General features: G+C 36.2%; 1 protein-coding gene across 1 annotated transcript in view; it reads right to left on the bottom strand.

The window, feature by feature from the left end:
• Positions 1-19,186, bottom strand: part of LOC149550829 (plasma membrane fusion protein) — a 49,522-nt gene extending 30,336 nt beyond the window's left edge. Inside the window, exon 1 of the mRNA XM_089786398.1 lies at positions 18,918-19,186. Within this exon, the coding sequence (XP_089642524.1) occupies positions 18,918-19,137 (220 nt within the window). The 5' untranslated portion in view covers positions 19,138-19,186. The remainder of the gene's footprint in view (positions 1-18,917) is intronic.
• Positions 19,187-21,644: the final 2,458 nt, after the last annotated feature.

Genomic DNA, 21,644 nt, shown 5'->3' with positions numbered 1-21,644 from the left:
TTCCAAAAACAAGTTAAATCGGAGTTTATGTTGTAAACATCTTATATGTACTTTTGTATGGCAAGTAAACTACTGAGAATTGTTCATCCTCTGGGCAGCCAAATCACAAACCTTAATCAATATGTTCTCTAGGATCTTATTGAAAGACACAACAGTACCATTTGCTTGTGAGTGACAAGGTGAGCTCTTATGATCACTAGTAACAATAGGGATGCAACCGAATTCACTAATGATTTCTCAATATAAGTTGCATTGTTGTTGTCATACAATCATGTGTAGCAACAGCTTTAGTACACCTTGTGAGATAACCTGTTGTGATAATATATTGTCCACTAGTCTAACTGTTGACTATTTATCCAACGCACAAAATGAATGCCCCACTTCTCAAACCACTATTGAAAATGAACTAGATCAAGAGGCATCTCATTATACCAACTAAGCTTACCAATGCACTAACAAATATTAAATGCATATGCAAACCTATGGACATCCTATGTACTGCTACAAAAGTTTGTCTTGTAACAGCTTCATCACTCTAGCCTTACCCCACATAATTCCAGCAGCTACTCTCTCGAGGCACTTACATAGTACTCTATGATCATCATGAAGCACACACTTGCACAACAACTCGTTCAAATCCATCATATATGATTGACCATTTCTAAGTTAGAATGGTAAGACACAAACAATTAACTACTTCCTTTGAGTAATGTTATAATTAAGGAGCTCATGCCCCAATGTTGAGTGCAATCTCATCCAAATAATTTACAAATGACTTTATCTTGAATTATTGTACATCAAGTTGATCGTCCACTAGCAAACAGCCAACAACCTACCTCATATTTAAGCGTGACAAATAGTCAACACTCACATCTCACATACAAAGTTTTCACATAACACTGAAATTGAGTTCTTGCAACAAGGTCAACCATTTGCAAACTCAAACATGCAATAAAAGTTTGTTTCCTAGATACTACAGCATTTAGTGATTTATATTGATGGGTTGTGGTAGAAGGATTTGCTTAAAAAACTGCCTAAATATTATAGGGCATACACCATGTCAAGGTCTCATACTTATATAAATTTGCTCAATACAAATCAACTTTTTGCTAACAAAACAAACTGGGTGATAAATATTGCCTTCTCTATGACATGAATAGCATCAACCATAGTAGTTTACAAATCCAAATATACATCTGAGTCTAATTAGAAAGTTGTAGTACCAGGTTCACTAGGCGGTGTAGTTGCCACCTTATTGTTTGAAGTATCAAATGCAACTTCATGCTGCTCTATTTCAAAAAAATAACATATCTTTGCACAATAGCTCCTCCTATTATGCATATACTTATGCATCCTTGAATAAACATCTAGAGTATATCTTGTAAATGCAAACTACATAGACATCATCCAGTGTCTCTAGAACATCTACTTGTAACAGACATAAAACATTTATTGCATCCAAAAAGCATTTCTTGTATAGTCTCAAAGGTACATGGTAAGAATAGTATTTTCAATCGAGAAACATGCATGCTTTTTCATTGTCCTTCTCATAGTTGGAAAACTCTCACTCAGCCAAAGCTCACCAAGCCCCAAAAAAAAAACTAGGAAGAAATTTGGCCAGTTTTCAAAAAAACACTCCGGAACCTAAAAAATAGCTTAAATTTAATTAGAAGTGCATTTTTTTACAAAATTCAATGAGAAGATGCATCCAATGAGTTAATTAATGAAAACACAAAAGAAACAAGCACAATTTATATATATATATATGCAAATTGGATACAAAAGCAGATTCTCATGAGGAATGTTGATGGCAGGAAGCAAACTAGTAAATAGTTCCTATAAAACAAGAAGTAAATACATCATTGTAGTTGGTTTCTATATAACTAGTAGTAAACACATCATAGTAAATTGTTTCTCTAAAACTAGAAGTGAATACATCATAGCAAAATAGTCTAAGCGTGAGTTTGAACAATTTTGGCCTACGTGTTGGGTGTGAGAAAGTGGTTGAGCTAAGTTTGTCAGGATTCAAGAATAGAATTGAAACCAAGTGATTTGTGAGAAAATGAGTTAGAATCGTTAGAAAATCATTGTTCTAGCTTCAATTTGACCTCAAATAGCCAGGACAACTTATGAGAGAACACAGTGTGTAAGGCATGTTGAATCCTAAAATTTGGCTGAGCTTGGAATTTTTTGAAAACCCTCAAAATCTAGAATCTGCATTTTAACTCCAATGAAGCTGAAACCTATCTCAAACATCCTAACAATATTTATACAAATATAACTTAAAGTATAAATCCTCCTAAACCCTAAGCTACAAAAATGATTAAACAATGCTTTAAATGCAAATCAGTATCAAACAATGACATTTTTGGGCGTTTGACCTCTAATTTCATGCACGGATGAGTATTTTCACAAAACTCGCTGAGTTTTTCACAAAAACTCAGCGACTAATCTGCCATTTTTGGTCAAAAACTTGGCAATTTTTTCGCAAGCCGAGTTGCAAGTAAACCCGGGGAAAGCTCGTCGGTCTCAAAAACTCAATGATTAGTGGAAACTTGAAATTTTTTTGTGATCATGCGAACTATGGTCCTTCTAATTAGAAGGCACATCAACTAGCTGGACTGTTCTTCAAAGAAGTTTTTCAATTTCACAGTTTGCTCCAAACAACAGTGAATGATATAGATAGCATGTTCCTTAATCTTTTATAGCAGAAACTCTTCAAATTGATAGGAACTAAGCTTACTCCCAATACTACTTATCACCCTTGATCAATTGGCAAACTACAATTGTGAATAAAAGGACCAATGTTCCATGAGACACAATGTAGCAAGACAGACGAAGGAATGGATCAAATGGCTGTATCTTGGAAAACATTGATATAAGAAAACATATCACATGTCCATCGATATGACTCCTTTAAAAGCTTGGTACAGATATGATGCTTAACTATTATAGATTTGATTATCATTGTGTTAGTACCCGATATGGTCACAATTTCAAAGCTTCAAGTTTAGAGTTGTTGAACCACTTCGAACTGAAGTTCAAAGTAGTTCAAAGTAGTTCGATGGTTCGATAGTTTGTTGGTTCAACATGCAGACTCAGATAAGGCTTAAGGTTGTAAAGTTCAATGATTCAGAGCAAAGGTATAAGGATCATTTAATCCAAGTTCAGAGGACTTCACAAGATGTTTCACAGTTTTAGAATTCAGTTTCAGATGTTAAACCCCTTTGAACCACTTCGAACTGAAGTTCAAAGTAGTTCAAAGTACTTCAGAATAGTTTAATGTTTCAAATGATCCATCCTGTAGGTTCAATACAAGCATAATTCAAACTCAGGGTCCGAAATGCAAATCGGTTGACTCGGCAAAGTTCAAAATCAGAAGATCAAGTCTGGTAGATGTATGGAAGATGAATATTTTTCCAGAGCAATTTCATATATTAGGCATGTACGTGGATACCTACAATGTGATAAATGAAAAGAGGCCCACGAATTTTGTAGGAAACTGCGCAAGATTGGTATAACCTACGGCTTTCCCCCAGTGCACATAAATATATATTAATCAGCATCATTGTGATGGGCAGCAACAACGTTTTAAAAGTCAGAAGAAAATCGAGTTCACATTTCAAGGACAGTCTAAATCTCAACACAATCACATTGGTCCACACACTTCTATAAGCCAAGCATCTATGAACTGGCAAGACTAGTTCCATAAAGGCCTCGATCTCAGTATGAGATCATGGAGCTGAGGTGGGTTACAGGAATACAGAGAGTATATGCTCGATGCCAAACATCTTGAAACAAAAGGAGTAATTTGTGATCATCTATAAGTTGAAATTTTGATGATATATTGTGCCTGAGCTGCTTTCAGTATCAATGTTACATAAAGGTCATGCGACAAAGCACTATGGTGATCGGTTGTAATGAGAAAAGGCAGATATACATCTCATGCAAATTTCGGATGCTCTAATGACAAACAAACAGTCATATTTAAGAGGTCATAAATCCCAATCTGACCGTTGGATCTAGCTGCATTTTAGATATTTTTTGGCAAACCTAGTTCTCTAAATCTTCACCAAAGCGTTTTGTCATATTACATGTGGATCAAAAGTTACAGGTTCTTGACTACACCACTATCGGATCAGAAATAATAGTCATGAATTGCAGATGGAAGAAAATAGTCATATTTCGAGGGCCATATCTCTCAATCCGATCATTGGATCATGCTGCATTTAAGATATTTGTTGGAAAACCCAGTTATCTAAATCTTCTCCAAATATTTTTATGAGATTTAGTATGGATCAAAAGTTATAGGTTTCTGTTTACACCTCTATCGGATCAGCAATTAACAATTACAGAATGCAAACAACCAGATTGGGTCTTAGTGCGGGGGCCATAACTTCCAATCAAACTGTTGGATTTGGCTCAATTTCAGATATGTTTCTAAGAAGCAAGTTACACATGATCTGACCAAATATTTTTTCAAACTCATTCCTAGTTAATAAGTTACGACTGATTGAGTGGGACACTATCAATGGCAGTTATAAAACTATGACAGAACATCATCACCAGCAAGTGCCACCTGTCAGCATGAGTATGTCATAGGGGCCACGAATTTGCAAAGATATAAAATTGAATATTATATCCAAGGAAATGTAATCCAAAGATGAAAAATCATTAATTGACACCTGTCAATTAGTTATGTACACTTGTCCAAAGCAGATATAGTCACATGAAGATGTTAGAACTTTGGTTAATAATCTTTGGAGACTCTCACATAGGGAAATATTGTAAAACTGAAAGGCCACCGAAATAACTTTGAAAAGGATTATTATTAATGAGAATAAACTTTAATAAAGTTTATGAAAGTAAGCTGATGAGGAAAAATGAAAAACTTCCTGGGAATGTGTAAAGAAATAGTTGGCAAGAAGCAGTTACAGAAACTGAAAGACGGATTCATGCAGAATTCTATTTAACTGAGAAGGTAAGATATAGAGGGGGTTCCAGTTTTCGGAGTTTTGGCTGGGAGACTTTGGGCTATAGCAGAACAGAGGCTGTGAATACAGTGATAGGAGGGAAGATTGGATTTCTCTGAGACTTTGTGCTATAGGAGGTCCCATTCTTTTTCCTGTTCGATTCTGACTTCTTCCAGACTGCAGACTTTGAGCTTCAGGCAAGGAGGAGATCTTGCAAAATCATTTTTTTTATTTCCTTGGGAGACAGGGAGAGGCAAAGCATGGGCAGATTTTTCTATTTCTGAACTGTGTGTCTGAGATAGAGAAAAGGTTTTGGTGATTGATGTAATATTGTGAAAGAAGTTTCTATTTTTCTTTAAATAATGGTCTGATTGTAATGTGTAAAGGAGTCCTTGTGTTCTTTTATAGTCAGGGAAGGGAGGCTAAAGGTTAAACATATTATACTTTGTTGATAATGTATTTTTCCTTCCACTGAATTTGGACTTTGAGTCATTTCCAGTTTTTCCTGAAATTACAATTTGTTGTCCTTGTTTCTTTATTACGTTGACGTTCCAAACATCTTTCAGAGCTCTGATTTTAATTCTCTCAAGAGAGTGGAGGTTAGGTATTCATTTACATTATGTGATACAGTGTACAGCAAATTAACTTTGTGTAATCTGTTGTATTCTGTTTCCTTTCTTTTCAATTCTTAGGTTTCGCGTCTACTCTGTGTTTACGGATAGGTGCTTGGTATCCTTTTGTGCTTTCCGGTTAAAAGTACCTATAATTAATTCATTGTAAATCTTGCACGGGGAGCTGTACCCGATAAAATTCAGAGGAAGGTTATTAATCTAATAATAACCTATCCAACTGTTGGTGCTAATTTGTCCTTTCATTTGGGCATTCGGGGTCAGATTTGCATGCATTTTCTCGAAGGACAATCTGTTCACTAACACATTGATAATAAAGTGCTGAGAGAAAGAAAATTGATTCAACAAAGCCACAAAAATTTGAACATATTGAAGGAAAATCTCCAACGTGTTCAAAATTAGTAAAAGATGTATGTAAATCAGCACAAATTGGAAAGAAATTTTGAAGTTGGAGATGTGATTTTCTTAAGATTGTGTCCTTAAAGGCAATATTCCCTCAAGAGAAGTGGAGCTAAAAAACTCAAACTACACTCATGGACCCTAGATCTTGAGAAGGATCAGTGAGGCTGCTTATGAGATGGAGTTGCCTAAGCAAAGTAAAATTCATAATCTGTTTCATGTTTCATGCCTCAAAAAGGCACTTGATCCGCGTATCACAGTTTTAGTAGAGTTTCCTCCGCTTGATGATGAAAAATAAAATGATTCTAGTACCTGAAGCAATCAAGGATATGCAGGAGAGGAAATTAAAAAAACCAGAGCGTCTCAAAATGCTAGACCATTGGAAGGATCTTCCAACAAAGAATACCACTTGAGAAAGAGAGTAGATCTTTTAGAATTCAAATTTGCAGTTGCCTGAGGGCAAGTAGTACCACGAAGAGAGGACTATCACGTCCCTTATCGAGTGTTCTTTCCAATAAACCTTTATCCTATTATTTTATTTCCTAGGGGCTAATGTGGTGTTACAAAGTAGAATAATGTAACTCAAGTTGTCAAAAGGGTAACCTTAAGTTATATTCGTCAAAAAACAACTTATGTTTTATTATTACAAAAAAATGTTTTAAAAAGAGACCAAAAAGTAATGCTAGGAATGGAATCCAAAATTCAAAATATGAAGTTTGGAGTAGAAGGAAAAAAATTATTTCCTCAAAAATCCTATATACGGAGTTAAGGACTGAAGAGGTTACCAATTCATATTATCAGATTCATTTCTTTGAAGATTGAACGTTGTTCTTTTCTATCTTTAGGCAAAAACAGAAAACTCTTTGGGAAAGAATGCATTCAAAGATAAAAACCCTTTTATTCATTTAAATAATTTCATTCAAGAATTATCATTGAACCGAGTAGCTGCAGATTTTAATATTTATCTAAGTTTCAATTGATGTGAACATTTCCAATTTTCTTGTGTATGTGTGGGGTTTCCAATTTTTATTTGTGAGAAATTATAATGCAAATATAATTTATATTTTTATAGTTAATAATGTTTCAGATTAATTTCAAAGCTAATAGCCTTCTTTTTAAGCGCCGCATAAGATGAGTGGATTAAGAAAGGGAGATGAAAAACTATATTGGAGGTTGCAATTTTCTTCGATTGAGACTGCAATAATATGGTCAAATGTTTAGATCCTTCATTGGATGTTGCTGCTCATGATTTATGATCGTTATTTAATATTTCTCTGCCGTACATTCTTCATTCAGCCACTCCACTTTGGGGAAAAGAAAATTCAAAAAATAATTTGAAGGGCACCTATCCAATACTCTAATATCTGTTCGTTACAGCAGATTTTTGAAACTATTATAAATGTTTGATTAATTTCTAGTATTGCGCACACTGGCTAGTAATATTGAAACAAACTAGCTTTTAATTTCTTTGTAAGTTTCTATGTGGTATCTTTATGGGCGTAACCTGAATAATGACATAACCTAGATTTCCAAGTAAAACAATTTGACTTAGCTGAAAGAGACAACACTACCACAGACAATAAACATATGATAAGCAATTGACAACTCTATCGGCCAAACCTAATGACTATCATGTCCACTCTTTCGCGCTAGTTCTTTTGGCGCATGGTTAATCTATCTCCACATTCAGATAGATTAACGGCATTACCAGTAAGGATGCCTACCAGTCACAAGGGAAGATTTGTCTTAAGTTCGTCATTTAATGTATTAAAGTACTTTAATAAAGTTACTTTATGTTTTAATAAGGCATTCACTTTATAAAGTAACTTAAGTGACTAGAAGACGAAATTGGTGTTTTATTCCACATCTCTTATTGCAACACTTTTCCCTCACTTCGAGGTTATAAGTAAGAGACTTCATCTTGGGAAAGACACAACAAATATATGTTATCAAAAAAATCCAAAAAGGATGCTTTGATTTGACTTGGCTAATTCTTGAGGAGGAAAACCCTTGAGAAAAAGTGGAGCTGGAAGCAAACCTGGCTTTAACATGGTGTTTCAAAACTAAGGTCTGGCTTAACACTCTAAATTTTAAGGGATCTCAGTTCCATAACTAATTAGGGATTGAAGTCGACAGAATCTGGTAGCTCCCAAAATATTGTTGGCACTAGAAGTTGGGATGGCAAAAGGATGAGATCCACCACCCACGGCAATAGCAGAAGTCTTCAACGTAAGTACATTACATTTTCTGCTAGTTGAATGATATTATTTTAAGCGGCAATTTCAGTAAAGGGAAAAAACGTAGCAAATATCACTATATGGTCAGCACCAACACTTCTGCCACAATGGATTCCACAAGTGAATGCAACAGACATCAATAACAGACGGAGACCGTAGCAAATATAACGCACGGGATTGGGAAGTTTGTAGTCACAGTCAACATTGGCAGATCAATATCTTTCCAAGTATAACCTGCAGAGTTCAGGGTGTCTGCAGAGACGTGACTAGCACTGGTTCTAGACAAAGTAGCAACACGGTATTCCAGGACCTCCCTTTCACCTATACTGCGGAGTCTCACACGCACACACATTGAAGCAATAAAGTTGGATGCCGGACGAGGATATAGTCACAGTCGGGTTTCATCCACGTGAGGAACATTACATGATGTCAAGAGTCTGGAATGATGGAGGACCTTCTTGTCACAGTCGGATACAATAGACCCTTTCACAGTAACCGTAGGGCTGAATGGTAACTCCCCAATTTGCACTTCAATCATGGTATGCTCTCTCTAGTCGAAGTTGGAGAAATCTGTCATCAGTTCAGTGTGCACAGCTGTTGGTTTGTTAACAAGTCTGTATTCCATTATTATAATGTTGTGTTGTTGAACCATCATCTAAGAATTTGATTTTTGGATCGTCACAATTTCTTGTAGTTTAATAAAATGATTGCACATCCCTTGTATTGATCAATACAGTAGCATGTCTGCAATGAATTTTGCTAAGGTTTTGATTTCATAACAACTGTTTGACAAAATTCCGGTTAGTCCAAGTTCTTAATTTCTATTCAATACCATCATAGCATATTACAGTGGTATTAGAGCCACAGGTCTTGCCATCTTGTGGGTTAAACAGGAAGCAAAATAACAGGAGGGTATGAAGAAAAAACTTTATAATTTCAGTCACCTCCAACCGGAACAAGCAAGGTCTTCTGAACAAATTGATATTGAAGATAGCTATACAATGGATGAGAAATTGATTTTTGTAACATGTGAACAAACTGAACAAACTAAACAGGTCGATCATTTTGAACAAGTAAACAACATTCAAATGGCACATAATGAAACTAAACAAGATAGGGAAGTAAGGGAAACATTGCGAGCTATTAGAGATGGGCAGAATAACATAGTTGATGCACTTCAACAACTTGCAATTAATATACAATAATTAGCCCTTGTTAATAGGAGTGCCCCGAGCCATCATAGTGGAGGTAATAGTGTAGCTGGATCACCTCAAGTTGTTAGGGCTACCACACGTAACATTGACAGGCCTCTGATGCCAATATTTAATGCAGAAGAAGAGGCAGCACCACCAACAACACCAAATTTACTACCAGACAATGTTATGGCAATGTATGATGAATGGAATTTGTTTCCTGATCCTATTAAACAGAATATGTCCTTTGTCCAATATCTAAATCAGAAAAGGGATTCCGATAGACAGCAGTAGGATAGGAGGTCTAGAGCACCAAACAAGGACCTAAAGCATGCTATGAACAAATTATCTCTCCCTACTTTTGATGGCAGCAATAAGACATCTACGAGAGATTGAATTCACAAGCTAGACACGTACCTCACTCTTAAACCTATGTCATAGATAGAAGCCATCAGGTTTGCTACGATGCACTTAGAGGGAGCGGCGTATGATTGGTGGCATCACGGGTTGGTTACCCAAGATCATGGTCTCATTACATCATATGAGACCTTCAGCTCTAAGCTAATTACTCATTTTGACACGAAGGATATAGAGATCTATTACAGAGATTTGGCACAGCTATGATAGGACAGATCTCTAGGTGATTTCATTGACGAGTCTCAGCGGATCTCAGTGATGGTTCCTGACATGACAGAACAACATAAGGTAATGTTGTTCACTGAGGGTCTGCAGGATAGATATAGAGGTTGGTTAAGGTACTTAAACCAAACACTCTGGATGATGCTATTAAGATCGCACATGATCTAGAGTCACCCTCTTCGATATTATAGCCTCCTAAGAAGACATATAAGGGGACCTCTTCATTCCAAAAGAACAAAAACCAGCATAAGGCTACACCTCCCAGGATGGACTTTGAAACACGAAACAAACTCAAGAGGAAGAAGCTATGCTTCACTTGTAGAGAGCCATGGACGTCGGATCATAAATGCCTTGGCAAGGACAAGATGCATTACGTAGAGGTACTTTCAAAGAAGGAGGATAAGCAGCAAGAGGGCAGCGATGTTGAGTGCAATGATGAGGAGGAGAACAAGGATCGAACACCTAGAGGGAAGAAGAAGGCAGGTACCTAGGGGCAGCCTCCTATCATAGCATCACTTTCTAGTGATCCCACAGGACACCCCTTTCATTTGAAAGGAATTGTTAGGGGATAGCGTATTATATTTGTCTTGGATACAAGTGCCCTGCATAACTTCATAAGCTCAAGATGGGTTACCAAGAGGAATTTACAAATTGATGACATACCTAAGTTTGAGGTTAGGGTGGCAGGAGGTGAGAGATTGAGATGCGCAGGGAAGGTGTCAAGACTTCCGATTCATTTTGATGATTTCATTCTTGAGGCAGATTTTTATGTGGTGGATTTTGATGGACTAGATGCTATGTTGGGGAGACAGTGGTTACAAACTATTGGCAGATATACAGTCAACCATGAGAAGATGCAGTTGGAGTTCTTACAGAATGGCCGACAGGTGGTCCTCAAGGCTATGCCAAAAAAGGAGCCCAGGTTGATAACAACTCATAGGATGGAAACCATTTTGAGGCATGATGATATCAAGTGGGCGACACAGTGTTTCATCTCTTCTAAGGAAACATAGGATACAGGACAACAGTACCATTGTGACATCCAGACGGTGCTCGACAAACATAGTAGGTTATTTGAGGATTTACCCACAAGTATTCCACTAGATAGAGGGTTTGAGCGTATCATTGAGCTACAGGAGGGCGCCAAACCCATCATTACCACTCCTTATCGTCACCCCAAGCATTACAAGGAAGAGATAGAGAAGACGATTAAGAAACTGCTAAATATGGGACATATTAGGCCCAGCTCCAACCCTTTTGCCTCTTCAGTGGTGTTGGTTAAAAAGGATGGCACCCTTCGGATGTGTATTGATTACCGTGCCCTTAATAAGAGGACCATTAAAAACAACTATTTGATTCCTCGCATTGATGAGTTATTGGATGAGCTTCGTGGGGCTGTTTATTTCTCAAAGATGGATCTTCGATCAGGATACTATCAAATACGAGTCTGAGAGGAGGATGTGCATAAGACAGCCTTCAGATGTCACTACGAACACTATAAGATTTTGGTGATGCCATTTGGGCTCACTAACGCACCAACCACTTTTCAGTCATGCATGAATTACATCTTTAAAAAGCAACTACGAAAGAGTGTGTTGGGCTTCTTTGATGACATCTTGATCTTTAGCAGGACTTGGGAGGAACATTTGCAGCACCTAGATGAGATCCTTAGGCTCATGGAAGAACACTCTTTATTTGCAAATGAGTCTAAGTGGGAATTTGGACTAACTGAGATTCTCTATCTGGGCCACGTGATTGGTGCTGAGGGAGTTAAGGTACATCAGGAAAAGATACAAGCAATCCTTGATTGGCCACCACCAAGAGATGTATTAGAATTACGAGGTTTCCTTGGCCTTTGTTCTTAGTATAGACGATTCGCTAAAGGTTTTTCACAAGTAGCAGCCCCCTTACCGATCTGACACAGAAAGGGGCATTTAGATGGACAGAGGATTCAGAGGCAGTCTTTGATAGACTGAAACAAGTGATGAGCACATGCCCGATTTTTGCACTTCCTGATTTTTCTAAACCTTTTGTTTTGGAGTGTGATGCTTTAGGGAGCAGAAATGGGACAGTTTTGATGTAAGACCGTCATCCCATAGCTTTTGAGAGCAGGAAACTTAGGGGCAGCGCACTATTATATTCTACTTGTGATAAGGAAATGTTGGCCATAATGCACGCTTTAGCCAAGTTTAGACAATACTTGGTAGGAAGCAAGTTCACAATAAAGACTAATCATAACAACCTACGTTACTTTTTGGAACAGAAGGTGTTGAACGAAAGACAACAAAAATGGGTCAACAAGGTTCAAGCATATGATTTTGACATTGAATACGTCAAGGGGAAAAATAACATAGTTGTCGATGCACTTTCTAGGAGACCCTTAGTGATGGAGTATTGTGCTTTTTTCTAGATTTCAGCAAATTGGAGGTCCCAACTATTAGTTGAGTATTCTAAAAATACTCACGCTTGTCAGATCATGGATGGTTTATTTCAAGATACTCGATACAGGGTAATGAATGATATTATATATTATAAGGATAGAATCTACCTAGTACCAAAATCTAAACTTAAAATGAATATTATGCACACTATACATGATGCAACTTCAGCGCATCACCCAGGTTTTTTCAAAACCTACAAGCAAATTAGAGAGAGATTCTCATGGAAGGGGCTAAAAGACAATGTATTGCAGCATGTTAGAGAGTGGTAGACTTGTCAGCAGAACAAGTCAAAACAGGGCTTCCCAACAAGTTTACTTCAACCTATCCCTATTCCAGCTCAGAGGTGGGAGAGTATCTCCATGGATTTTATTACAGGGTTGCCGAGGGTCCAGGGCAGAGACTGCATTTTTGTGGTGGTAGACAGATTGACAAGGTTCGCGCATTTCTTTGCTATTGCAGCAGACTGGTCAACCTCTCAGGTGGTCGAGTTGTTCTTTCGAGAGGTTTTTTGTCTTCATGGATTACCCAAGACTATCGTGAGTGATAGGGACAGCAAGTTTCTCAGCACCTTTTGGCAGGAGGTTTTTAGATTGGAAGGTACAAAGTTGACACCTAGAACTAGCTATCACCCACAAACGGATGGTTAGACCGAAATAGTGAATAAATGGGTGGAAGGGTATTTGAGAAACTACATTGCAAGTTAGCAAAGAGCTTGGGTTAAATTGTTGTATTTGGGGGAGTATTGCTATAACTCCACATATCGTATGTCCATTCAGGTGACTCCTTTTTGCGCTCTTTATGGCTATGAACCTCTCTCTTTCATTGATTTCGCTTTACAGGATAGTAGGGCTCCCTTAGCCAAAGATTGGGTTCTAGATCAACAGGATATTCTCAGGTCTCTAAGAGATAATATTCAACAGGCGCAAAACCAACAGAAATTATATATGTTGATCGACATCGTACTAAGCGGAGCTTCGAGATAGGTGACATGGTTTATCTTCATCTCCAGCCATATAGACAAAGCTCCCTGAAGAAAAGTGAGTCAGAAAAGCTTAAGCCCAGATTTTACAGACCTTATTGCATCACCAAGAGGGTTGACGAGGTTGCTTACGAGTTGGATTTACCTAGTGACAGTCGAATCCACAATGTGTTTCACGTCTCATGCCTTAAGAAGGCAATTGGTTAGCAAGTTGTACCATCAGAGGGCTTGCCTCCACTTGACGAAGAGGGTAGACTTGTATTGGAACCGACAAAGGTGATTGAGACCAAGGAAAAGAAGCTGCAAAATAGTTCTGTTAGAGAAGATCTAGTCCGCCAGAAGGATTTACTGTATGAAGATGCCACTTGGGAAGGTCAGTCTATTTTATAACATCTAGCATTGAGATTGCTTGAGGGCAAGCAATCCCGGGAAGGGAGGACTGTCATGTCCCCTCTTTCGCGCTAGTTCTTTTGGCGCCTGGTCAATCTATCTCCACATCCGGATAGATTAATGGCATTACCAATAAGGATGTCTGCCAGTCACAAGGGAAGATTTGTCTTAAGTTCGTCATTTAATGTATTAAAGTACTTTAATAAAGTTACTTTATGTTTTAATAAGGCATTCACTTTATAAAGTGACTTAAGTGACTAGAAGACGAAATTGGTGTTTTATCCCACATCTCTTATACCAACACTTTTCCCTCACTTCGAAGTTATAAGAGACCCCATCTTGGGAAAGACACAACAAATATATGTTATCAAACAAATCCAAAAAGGTTGCTTTAATGTGACTTGGCTAATTCTTGAGGACAAAAACCCTTGAGAAAAAGTGGAGCTGGACACAAACCTGGCTTTCACATGGTGCTTTAGAACCAAGGTCTGGTTTAACACTCTGAATTTTAAGGGATCTCAGTTCCATAACTAATTAGGGATTGAAGTCGACAGAATTTGGTAGCTCCCAGAATATTGTTGGCACTGGAAGTTGGGATGGTAAAAGGGTGAGATCCACCACCCACGGCAATAGCAGAAGTCTCCAATGTAGGTACATTACATTCTTTGCTAATTGAATGATATTATTTTAAGCGGCAGTTTCAGTAAGGGGAAAAACGTAGCAGATATCACTATATGGTCAGTACCAAGGCTTCTGCCATAGTGGGTTCCGTAAGTGAATGCAACAGACATCAATAACAGACAGAGACCATAGCAGATATTACGCACGAGATTGGGAAGTCACAATCACAGTCAACATTGGCAGATCGATATCATTCCAGGTATAACCTGCAGAGTTCGGGTTGTTTGCAGAGACGTGATTAACACTGGTTCTGGCTAGAGCAGCAACACAGTATTCCAAGGCCTCCCTCTCACCTATATCGCGGAGTCTCACGTGCACACACATTGAAGCAGTAAAGTTGGAAGCCGGACGAGGATATAGTCACAGCCGGATTTCATCCACACATGAGGAACATTACATTATGTCAAGAGTTTGGACGTGAATGCTAGAGGACCTTCTTGTCACAGTCGGACACAATAGACCCTTTCACAGTAACCATAGGGCTGAACGGTAACTCTCCAATCTGCACTTCAATCACAGTATGCTCTCTCTAGTTGAAGTTAGAGAAATCTGTCATCAGTTCAATGTGCACAGTTGTTGGTTTGTTAACAAGTCTGTATTCCATTATTATAATGTTGTGTTATTTAACCATCATCTAAGAATCTAATTTTTGGATTGTCACGATTTCTCGTAGTTTAATAAAATGATTGCACATCCCTTGTATTGATCACTACAATAGCATCTCTATAATGAATTTTGCTTAAAGTTTTGATTTCATAACAATTGTTTGACAAAATTCTAGTTAGTCCAAGTTCTTCATTTTTTATCAATATCGGATAGCATATTACAATGATATAGCTAGGATTTCCACAAAAAATTGGAGAAACATCTCACATTCTACAAGCAAGAATGTTATCATCATGCTAGTTATATGATAGTTGCATTGGCAAGGAAAGGAATTTCATTTTATTGTAGCTGTGTTTTCTTTCGGTTTAATATCTAGGGGGCTTCAAGATTGCCATGTGAGACAAAATGTGATAAAAGCTATCTCCGCCCATCTCCTACTTACTTGTTGGTGAAGGTAGTCACTTCATACAGTTGTGAAAACAGTTATAGATAGCTTACGATATATTTTTAAGCCGTAACATATATTTTAAGGCATCTTCTATGTTGAATTGTCCCATTATTGAGATTCCCCTATGCAGATTTGGCTATGGGTACTTATATATTGTTCCACGTGATGTTATTCCTGATGTTTTAGGGGAGAAGATCTTCTGCACTCTCCAACTCATCACATAAAAGAATTATCGTAAAAAAGAAGAGAAGAAAGAACTTTCAGCTTGTCATTTTATTGAATAATAGATGTCAATTTCTACAATAGCTTGACTCAACAACATTCCTAAATGACTGCCAATTAGATTGACAACAAACTACTTCATGATTGACAACACACACACAAACTTGACACTAACTGAAACTTATGGACACCTAACTCAACACATCTACAATAAGAACTTGATTCAAGCTAAAACTCTTTGACTCAATCCTAAACTAAACTTGTGTTGCCAACAACTCAACAAAGCTTGTCACATGTGCAACAATTATTATTGACTATGGTTGGAACATTAACTCCAACACCCCCACTTTTGTGAAAACTAAAGGAAACATTATCTAGAAATTATACTTTGAAAATATGTAATAGAGGAGTAAGACTTTCTCACAGTAATGTAGCTATCATCCAACTCCGAAACACCATTCGACATACCATCTCAACATGAAATGTCTCATAAACGATACCAAGCTTTCAGACTTTCAGATCTCCCCAAACTACTGGACACACCATCTCCACATGGAACGCCTCATAACCCTCGTAAAGGTATAGCTTCTCCGATCCTATAGCACCTCAAACTATTTGAGCATCCATCTAGCCTCTACTACATTCTTTCCTATTTTCAGAGCATAGACTTCTTCAAAATAAAACAAGATCTTCATTTTCAATGCTATCATCATCACTAATAACATCAGGTGATTCAGCATGAACAACTATATTTGTTGATTCTTTAATTTCACCTTTGAGAAGGTCATTTGCATGAATTTTACAATTCATTGCAATATGTCCTACCTTTTACAATAGAAACATTCAATTTCATTCTTACCATACATTCTCTTTCCCATATTGTTCTTTGAGTATAATGCATGAATGAGTTGAGTATTTTCTCTTGAATCTCCTACAACTGTTCTCTTTTCTTCGACCAAGAGTGCTGAAATCACATCTTCTAAAGTCTGTGAAGACATTTGACTGAGAGTAAAAACAACATTGCTATATTTTGAAGCCAAACTATTTAGCAAGATAGCTTTAGCATTATCTTTATCAATTATAACACCAACTTCAGCAAGTTGTTTGATTAGAGATCTCAAATTACTAATGTGGTTAGACATAGTAATTTCATCAAACATTTTAAAACTAAATAGCTACAGCTTTAAAGAAAATTTTGCATTTGTTGTTTTTGCTCCAAACAACGTACTTAGTCCATCCCAAATTTGTTTAGATGATTTCTCTAAATCGACATGATGTAGTTCTGAATCTGAAAGAGCAAGACCAATAATAGACTTAGCTTTCTCATCTCAACTTTCCCAATCAATCTTCTTTTTAGAATGTGTAGGTACTACTTCAGTGTCATTAACTATGTCCCACAAACTTTTATTCATCAGCTGCATTTGCATTTTCACTTTCCGTGTATGAAAATTTTGACCATTATATTTTTCTACAGGCATATCCATTTTCAAAATTTCTAAAATAAAAATATGAAAATACCTTCCAATGTTGCACAACAACAAAATCTACAGTAGAACGAGACTTACATTCTCACAGCAGCAACTTCTTTTGAAACGGAGATGACTCTGATACCATATTGGAAAAATAGAACAGCAGTAAAAAAGAAGAGAACAAAGAACTTTCAGCTTGTCATTTTATCAAATAATAGATGCTGATTTATACAATAGCTTGACTCAACAACTTTCCTAAATGACTGCTAATTAGATTGACAACAAACTACTTCATGATTGACAACACACACACATAAACTTGACACTAACTGAAACTTATGGACACCTAACTCAACACATCTACAATAAGAACTTGATTCAAACTAAAACAAAACTCTTTGACTCAATCCTAAACTAAACTTGTGTTGTCAGCAACTCAACAAGGCTTGCCACATATGCAACAATTATTAAGAATAAGGTTAAACCGTTAAACATTTTTATGCATACTGACCCATGCATCCATTTCATATTATAATAATTATGGATATTGTACACTAGCATTCTAGAAATAAATTCTACAAGTTACTAGTAGAATATTTAGCAAATATATAGTCAACTTGATTCAAGCTAATCTTTTCCGCTAATATTTAAGAGCACTTTTAAAATTTGGAAAATCTATAAATCAAAAATACGGTATTCTGTAGCCTTAATCTAGAGGTAACGCAGAGAGAAGCTCTGGATTCAGTGGAACAGCAGAGTTGGCAATGTAAGGCTGATATGTGGATGTACATGTTGCCAATTAACCAAGAAAACCCCTGTTAAGAAGAAACGCACTTATTGCCCAGCTGCACTGCATATTTAGAGCGGCAAAATGCAATAGGAAGACTCAAGACAATCGAACAAAATTTGGCTTGGAGAGATCATTTAAAAATTAGGTATTCACGGGATTAATCCAAAAAAGTAAATTTTTGAAAGAGATGAGCTCAAGTAGTCACAATATCGGGGCTTCATTGCAACGCCACAGTTTCTAATCTCATGAGATTACAGAGTGTCAAAATTGGATTAAATATTGATCCAACTCACTAAGTATGGTGTAAACTTATGAACAAGATTGCCTGAAGTGTGGATGAAGTTAATATCAGAGATAGCCTCCATCATGAAATCTCAGCCGAAGACTTCCCAACAAAGAGCATTTAAAAACAATTCTAAACAAGTAGATTCCCTGCGAAGATCACACACACTAATCTGGACCAAAATTACGAACCTTAAACATTTCATTAATTGAAATGTGTGTCGACAGAACACAAAAGAGTAGAAAAGAAGATAAAGGATTTGCATAATTAATTGCACTTAATCATGAATATATTTAATCATAGCCCTCACTCATTATGCATCTAACTGTAGGTGGATTCCGTTCATGCCTAAATGTAATCAAGTTGATCTTCTGGCCCAACATGCCCATTAGAGTTGACCTGATACTAAATAAATCTTGGGAAATTATATAAGTTGTATTTAACCGTTGCTGCCCAATTCATTGGATAGTTTTGTTGACTGAGAAAAGGAATGCTACTAATCCCTGCAATACATGCAGGAAGGTGATATTCAACTTACAAATGCCAAATGAAAAAGCTTGCGCAGGTCTACAATCTGCGGTCGAAAACGTGAGACTACCCAGTAGTGTTAACATCAGAAGTCTTCTTGTCTGCAACTGAGCAGAAGCCCCTTCAACATTACTTGAAATGGAAGGCAAACTTAACGACCCACATTTTGAATTTCGTGGTTTGGTGTTAAGAGAGTAGAAGAGACGTGGTATAGCTGATAAACTTCCCATCTTTCAAGGCTTTGATGGGCAAGGCCGTTTTTTTTTCTAGTCTTTGAATTTCGTTTCATTCTGATATAGGCTTCCAGATAAGGCAGCGGTCTATTTTTTGTCATCGAACTTTGTTTAACCGTAGAGCTCGTTCTTGGATCAATAATTAAATGAAAAGCAAAAGCTCAATTTCAATTCATTTATTTTAATTTGTTTTAATTTATTTGTATTAAAGAAGATTTGAACTGAATATTATTTAGGTGTTTACAAATAGATTTTATTATTTTATTAAATATTTTTTTTTAAAGTCATTTTTTTATTAGTAGCAAACTTTCACTCGATAAAAGGAACTTCAATAAATTTAAATGGATATAATTGTAATTATAATTTATAAAATTGCCCTCCGAGTGGGATCTAATGGTGAAATGGGGTAATCTTCATATAGAGAGTCTTAAGTTCCACTTTCAGCTATATATATGTGTCTATAAAATAAAGTAGGGATTCATTTACACATAATTTATAAAATTAAATAGTTGAGTATTTTATATTGTCTCTTACTTACTAATATTTATAATATTAGTTTTTATAGGTTATTTTGTCTTACTTGAATTTCATGAGAATATATGGTTAGTGTAAGGTAAGAAAACTACGCATCTTGTTAAGCAAAAAGCTTTGAACTATACCATTGAAAGACGCATAAGAAGGACGAACCACTTGGGGAGACAAACCCACCTAGTACTACTCCTAAAATGTCATTATAGATTGTCATAGTTCCTTCTTCTAGAGCCCCTCAACGAAGAGCAAGTATAGACCTTAGAGGTAAACTCAAAGATATACTTGTCACAATGAAGAAACACTCAAACAAGATTTTAGATTATGGAAAACACCACGGTGTGAAATGTCTTATATATTTACTAAGAATATTTTTGGACCTTTACACAACTCAATAGTCTTGCTAGTGTCATGCATGGTTTTTCTTTGATTGTTTAAATTTTAATTCCCTTTTTGTTGTGATGCATTTGTAATAATTTTGTTCCGAAAGCCAATCTTTATTAATGAGGATTTTGTCAAAACATATTATAACTATGGCATCCAAGCAATATTGGGATAAGGTGTCTCAATCTACAATCCTAATGTTCATATTTGGTATTTTGCATGTATTGTTCTTGCATCTTTAGTTTTTTTAAGGTGGCGTTAATTTATATCTTTGCTTATTTTTTTCCTTATATGGTGATGTAGGAAACTAACATTGAGTTGGCATGCTTTTTCTATCTGGACATTTTGAAAGGCATATAAGAGCATCTTCATCAAATCTTTAGGGAGTTATATATGAAACATTCTTAAGATGTGTGAGAGCATGTAAGAGGGAGTTTGTGTTGGAACCTTGACAAATTTTATGACAATGTCCAAGGATATTTGTCATGATGGGAGTGTCCAAGTTTTGGTGGTCAAACATTTTTGTTAGCGGAATATGATAACATGTAAGGAATATTCTAAAGATGGTCTTTGAGACTAAAGACCAAGAAAGCATTGGATCTTTTTCTTAGTTGTTTATGCACCAAACCTCTCTTGGTCTTGTTTTGTTGATAGTTGATGTGTAAGCATCCATAGTTTGATCACAATCCTACATCAACAAATTTAAAGAACTTAATTGTTATCTAAATGTTTAGAAATAAATGTTGAAGACTCATTTATGTTATAGAGACAAAATATTCTATAAATAGTTTGGTCGCATTATCTAGTTGTAGCCTTATTGTATTTTGAGACCAAAGACCAAGAAAGCATTGGATTGTTTCCTTGGTTATTTATGTACTAGACCTCTCTTGGTCTTGTTGATAGTTGATCATTAATGGTTTGATCACAATCCTAATCAACAAAATTAAATAACTTAAGTGTTATCTAAACGTTTAGAAATAAATGTTGAAGACTAATTTATGTTATAAAAGATCAAATATTTTATAAATATTTTGGTCACAATCTTTGGTCATAGCCTTATTGTAATTTGAATTTATTTTGGAGGTAATTTTAACAGAAAATATGTTAAAATTCAATCACTCTAATAACAAATTGTTTTTGCATGTGACACGCGCGCTCGCGCACATGTGTGTGTGTGTGTGTGTGTGATTGATATTATATATACATATATTAATTGAATAAATTCTCTTTCAAATATTGTTTCCCTCTTTGTTGTCATATATCTTTAGCAGATACAAGTACACTAATAAATATATGAAAGGTTGAATGAGGATCGATGTGGCATTTAGGGGTCACTTTGGTATGTGTCAGAATGACCAATTAGAGCAATGACAATGGGCATGATGCTCAAGTTAGGCTCGATGATGTGACTTTTAAATAAGTCTTATGGCAATGATGGGTGTTGCGATGGCATAATAATAGATAGTGACAAAAATACACTCATGTATTAATGTTAATTAGTATATCATAAATTTAATATAATAATTGACTTCATTAATTATTGTGATGATTAATAACATCACTTAATTAATGTGATAAATTAGTAAGTGAAT

The sequence above is a fragment of the Cupressus sempervirens genome, chromosome 6 (assembly GCF_028749045.1).
Source record: "Cupressus sempervirens isolate cs-2001-9-10 chromosome 6, ASM2874904v1, whole genome shotgun sequence".
NCBI classification, from domain to species: domain Eukaryota; kingdom Viridiplantae; phylum Streptophyta; class Pinopsida; order Cupressales; family Cupressaceae; genus Cupressus; species Cupressus sempervirens.
This window is presented reverse-complemented; position numbering and strand designations above follow the sequence as displayed.